We start from the raw sequence: 6,000 nt of genomic DNA, 5'->3' as shown, positions 1-6,000 counted from the left end.
AGATGGTTTAAGGAGTGAATTAAGGCCCAGTGACCAGGGGTAATATCTTGAAGCGCTTTGAGACACCCGTAGGGAGTGAAAAAGCGCTATATAAAATATAAAAAAATAAACTCAACTCAACTCAACTCAACACTAATGTCAACACTGAAGTTTCATAAATTTTAACAAAAGTATCACAGCGCAGCAGGTTCTTCTGTGATTTGGCCCAACGTTTTGTCGTGTTGTCCTACTCCTTGTGCCTTTTCAGGGAAGGTACACGTTTGGTAATTGTCAAAGACCAGTCTTCTCACTTGGTGTATCCTGACTAAGCAGAAAATAACAAGCCTGTGAAAATTTGAGCTAAATTGGTCATCGAAGTTGCCAGAAAATGATGAGAGAAAAAACACCCTTGTTGGACGAATTTGTGTGCTTTCAGATAGGAATAAAAGACTCATAGCTAGAAGTCGTTTATTATTTTAGTGAGAAAACACCTCTTTCTCAAAAACAACGTTACTTCATAGGGAGTTGTTTCTCACAATGTTTTATGTTAACAACAGCTCTTCAATGCCTGTTACCAAGTCAGTTTTTTAAGTTAATATTTGTTTTGAGTAATTACCAAACGTGTACCTTCCCCTTAATTAAAAACAAACGAAACAAAAACCACAACTAAATATGATATTTTTAGCTCCTCGAAAAGAATTTCTAACAGTACAAAAAGCTGTAGATCGGACTTTAGTCCAAAAAGTATCATGGAAGAGTATCATGGTTGAATAAAATGGTCAACATTATGTGTTCATTGTCTTTGGAGTTTTCATACAGAACACTCTTAATCCACTTCTGAGCTCATGATATGATTGTAGGAACCACTTAAAACTCCCCCCCCCCCCAAAAAAAAAAAAAAACCCCAAAAACATACTAGCAGATGGATACTATAAATCTTTAACCTCCATCTGTGAGATTGTCTTATTATTCCATCGCCAATTTGCACGGATGCCATTCGTGCGAAATAATGGAGCGAAGAAACAATATACATGTAGCATGACACAATGCACTTGGTGTAAACGCCCTCGGGTCATTTCTATCCCCGAATGGCACGCACCGCGAGCATCCTATACATGTACATCACAAGGATACAGGCCAGTTTCTAACCCTAGCAGTCAAGGGCCCAATATGTGTAGTTTCCCGGTTTGATATTTGAATAGACCAGATTGAATAACCCTTTCTCGCTATGAAAGTAGCCATCTTGTAAGGCAAAATGTATGCGCGTCTAAACGCGTATATCAAATAAGCACGCACTGTTCCCGGTTTGATTTCTACGTCACATAAACGCACACCCCACACACGCACTCACAGACCCCATGTTTTAGGGCAGATATTTGAGAAGTGGCATCATATTCAATACGGTCTATACCGCACTGCTTCAAAATCAGAGCACCATGATGGTTGCTGGGATTGCTTAGACTCATTGAATTTCACCCACAATCATTTGCGCTATCATCATGCGCATTGGGACACGCATATGGGCTATTAGGCTGATTTAATCCACACTGCTTTAAGGCAGTGGACACTATTGGTAACTACTCAAAATAATTATTAGCATAAAAACCTCACATGGTAATGAGTAATGGGGAGAGGTGGATACTATAAAACATTGTGAGAAACGGCTCCCTCTGAAGTGACGTAGTTGTCGAGAAAGAAATTTTCCACGAATTTGATTTTGAGACCTCAGAATTAGATTTTGAGGTCTCGAAACCAAGCATCTGAAAGCACACAACTTCGATGTGACAAGTGTGTTTTTCTTTCATTATTATCGCAAAACTTTGGTGACCAATTGAGCTCAAATTTTCACACGATCGTTATTTTGTGCACCAAATGACAAGACTGGTGTTTGACAATTACCAATAGTGTCCAGTGTCCAGTGTCTTTAAAGGCAGTGGACAATATTGGTAACTACTCAAAATAATTTTTAGCATAAAACCTTTCTTGCTGATGACGAGTAATGGGGTATAAAACATTGTGAGAAACAGCTCCCTCTCAAATGCCATAGTTTTCGAGAAAGAAGTAGTTTTCCACGAATTTGATTTCGCGACTTCAGATTTAGAACTTGAGGTCTCAAAATCAACCATCTAAACGCACACAACTTTGTGTAACAAGGATGTTTTTTCGTTCATTATTATCTCGCAAGTTCGAAGACCGATTGAGCTCAAGTTTTCACAGGTTTGTTATTTTATGCTTATGTTGAGATACACCAATAGTGAAGGCTAGTCTTTGACAATTACCAACAGTGTCCAGTGTCTTTGAGTTGGTTTATTTACCTGCTGTAACTGTGATTTGAGTGATGCAGTTATCTTGTATGTTTGTATTAGGAACAATACCAAACACGGTAACGTCAACTACAGACGGGGATGACCCCGCAGCTGGTACAAGGACATCGTAAGCGGTAGGGTCTTGGATGACGGTTGACCCTTGATGCAAAAAGTAGATCGTGGGTGCGACATTGCTACCAGTGTAGGTTGGCTGTGGTAGGTTCACTACCAGTGTAGGTTGGCTGTGGTAGGTTCACTTGTTGAGTAGAGCCAGGAGGCCCAGCAGCAGCAGCAGGGCTACATGTTAGCTGGAAAACTAGAACAATCAATAACAACAAAATAATCAATCAGACAATTTTGAAAGCAATGTTACTCCGGTCAATTTTCTCATCCTAAAGTTTCAACTTTATATCTGAACAAAATTGGTGAATCTTAAAGGTATCACACTGGATCGATAGAGCTGACTAAAGGTGATGACAGTGTTCATGCTTTGTTTCAGAACCATATTTGTTTTAACGACTGCTATATACATGTACAGTTCATTGCTATATAACCTTTTATAAAAAAAGAGCTTCATCCCCAAAACAATTTTTCTCGTTAGTATAGTTGATATTCATGTGACTGTGCAAGTCTTGCGCAAGTCTTGTGCAAGTCTCGAGCAAGTATCGCCCGTAAGTAGCTGAACTACTGCGACCATTATAGTCTCAACCTTATTCGGTTTTACATGGGGGTGATTTTCTTTCGTCAATTATTATAGTTTACTTATTTGGTGACCATGAAAATTATATATGTTGTTGAAAATGTAATACTAATTAGCAAAACATATAAAAGGTACAATCAAATCAACAAATTAACAATGAAAAAAAACCGAGAATAAAACCTGACCTCAGCTTCAGGTTACTTGCAAAAATTAAAAATTTGTGCCCGCCTCTGATTATGAAACTTATGCAAACGCTTGTTTGGGTCAATTTTCATTGGGCAATGATGCGTCAACTTCCTCTAAACACCTCTAAAACACCGCGTCACGCATTAATTTACGCTCTTGCAGCCCTCAGGAGACCGTATAAACATTCCGGCATACATTTAATATCAAAGAAACATCCTTGTCCCAGAGCCTTACTTTTACTTACATAATATTTAACAAATTATTTGTGTATTTCATATAACAATAAAACAAACTCGTACAAGTCAGAACGAGTATTTTCGTCCCTCAGATTTTGTCATCATGAATAATCCGAAGCAAAGATTTGATTTCAGAAAGAATAAAGTTTCTGTTAAAGAAGATAATTGCTACTGTGGGTGAAGAATTGAACTAGAAGGAAGGGGTTCCTCTTGAGGCAATGTGGTCAGAAAATGCACAGAGGAAAATAACAAACAAAAACAAGACACCCCCCCAAAAAAAAAAAAAAAAAACACAAAAAAACAAACCAAAATAAATAAATAAATAAATATATAAGAAATAACTAAAAATACACCCCAAACCGAATACCTTAGAGAAACATTTTTTTGGGCACATTGCTTTAAAGGAACACGTTGCCTTGGATCGGTCGAGTTGGTCTTTGAAAAGAGTTTGTGACTGTTTTTATAAAATGCATAGGGGTAGAAAGATGTTGTAAAAGTAGAACACAATCATCCACACAAACATGCCTCGAAATTGCACAGTTTTCCTTTTACAGCGTCGACTAACACGGTCGGCCATTTATGGGAGTCAAATTTTTGACTCCCATAAATGGCCGCTTGACTCCCATAAATGGCCGACCGTGTTAGTCCGCAAAGTAAAAGGAAAACCATGCAGTTGCGAGGCAAATTTGTATTCTACTTTTAAAACATCTTTCCAACCATATGCATTTTGTAACAAACGGTTACAAACGCTTTTTATAGACCACCTCATCCGATCCAAGGCAATGTGATCCTTTAACTTTTTTAGTTTGGACAATAGTTTGTCAAAAATTGTTGAAACAGGTTTATAGCTTCGTTATATACGCAGCATTTATTTCATATGCTGTATTAATCTTGAGCATGCTGAGGGAAGCTTCTTATCAATATTTCATTAACAAAGAACAACTTCTTACAGTTGATTCCTCCAAAATTGTGGGTGGGTAGAATAAAAGATATAACTGAAAATCGCAATTCAGTTTTCTGAAAATAAAAATTAAGTTTTTAGATGTTGGAGACAAACTCCAGGGTAAAGAAAAAAAAATACCCAGCTGGCCAAGATCGTTAATTTCAATTAAATAAAATTCTAGAGCCAAACTGGAGAAATCACATCCCTGAGGGGTGTTACAGTTATTGATTATTTCTGTTACGTACCACCGATTGGAGGATTTTGACAGTTTGCTCCAGAGTATCCGTTTATGCACTGACAGAAGCCAGTAGATCCAGTGATTTGGCAGGCTCCTCCGTTTAGACAAGTGACGCTGTTGCATGGATCTGCAAAGTAGTCATAATAATAATAATAATAATAATAATACAAATAATAATAATTGATTCTTAAATAGTGCTTTACACATATGAGGGGCATCTGAAAGCACTTCCAACATTAATATTTCTGGTCACTGGGCCATTGAAAGGGACATTACAGGATTGGTTTTTGCAAGCAAAAAAGTTGCTGGCAGTGTAACCACTTTATGTAATCCACCATATACATACACTGACAAACCTGTAGAAGTTCGAGACCGATCGGCCATCTGGGTCACGACAGAATAGTGAAAAATCGAATACAAATTTTGCATTGCATCGATGCCAAAATAAAAATGAATAAAACGCTCACTGAGCGATAAACTCCAAACGCGAAATTAGATAATTTTTTCTCATCAAATATGAAGTTTCAGACAGAAATATTTCAAGGGATGTTTTCTACTGTCATCATCTTTAGACCGTGCAAGTTTTATGTAAATCTGTGATCTTCACAATATTTGTTTCTTACCAATTCTGTAACATTCCTTTAATCAATTCCCTAAACCATCCCAGCTCCCCCCCCCCTCGGAGTATACAGCCTTGTGCAATAATTATGTGCTACTACAAGCTAAATCAATCACAAGAACCATCTTTGCCCTCACAGGTATCAATTTGGAGAAAAACTCAAGGTTGGGTTAGCAAACAAAAAAAAGAAGATAAAATACAAAACTGGCCAAGATTGCACATTTAACTCAAGTTAACTCTAAGACCAATTTGTTTTGTTCTGAGTCAAAGTTGGAGCAGTTTGCACTAAAATGTCTTTTTTGAGGCATCACTTTGAGCATATACATGTATTATATTATAAAGCCGTTCAATTTTTAAAATAAGGATGGGTGGGTGGGTCAAAACAACTTTTAAAAAAAAATAAACAAAATAAAATCCATATAAAAAAAACCCAAAAACATTGGCTTCTCCAATATGGCCTCTAAATTGGGTCAATAACGGGTTCAATTGTTAACCATTGATTATACCTAATTGACAGTTTGTTCCAGTATAGCCAGTCAAGCATAAACAGAAGTAGGCATTTCCATTGACTTGGCAAGTTCCTCCATTTACACACGGGTTGCTCGAACATGGGGTAGTGCCAGTGACTGCAGAAACAAAACAAAGAATAGAACAATTATTCAAAGTATATGGACACCGGTGCCCCAGCCTAAGCCGTCTGGCATACTCAGAGCTCTGGGTGACGTCACCGGTAATTTTGGCACGCAGTAATCACGGTCTCAGATCTCTAGCATGTCAAGCTCTCCGGGATGAC

General features: G+C 37.7%; 1 protein-coding gene across 1 annotated transcript in view; it reads right to left on the bottom strand.

Annotated features, from left to right (window-relative positions):
• Window positions 1–2,479: 2,479 nt before the first annotated feature.
• LOC139934501 (uncharacterized) overlaps window positions 2,480–6,000 on the bottom strand; it is a 109,510-nt gene continuing 105,989 nt past the window's right edge. The window contains exons 67-69 of the mRNA XM_071928758.1: window positions 5,714–5,833; window positions 4,596–4,715; window positions 2,480–2,601 (exon numbers count right to left, since the gene is read on the bottom strand). Of these exons, the coding sequence (XP_071784859.1) occupies window positions 2,480–2,601; window positions 4,596–4,715; window positions 5,714–5,833 (362 nt within the window). The remainder of the gene's footprint in view (window positions 2,602–4,595; window positions 4,716–5,713; window positions 5,834–6,000) is intronic.

Source organism: Asterias amurensis, chromosome 3 (genome assembly GCF_032118995.1).
Source record: "Asterias amurensis chromosome 3, ASM3211899v1".
NCBI classification, from domain to species: domain Eukaryota; kingdom Metazoa; phylum Echinodermata; class Asteroidea; order Forcipulatida; family Asteriidae; genus Asterias; species Asterias amurensis.
Note: the sequence above shows the minus strand (reverse complement) of the source record. Positions and strands in the feature narration are given on the sequence as shown.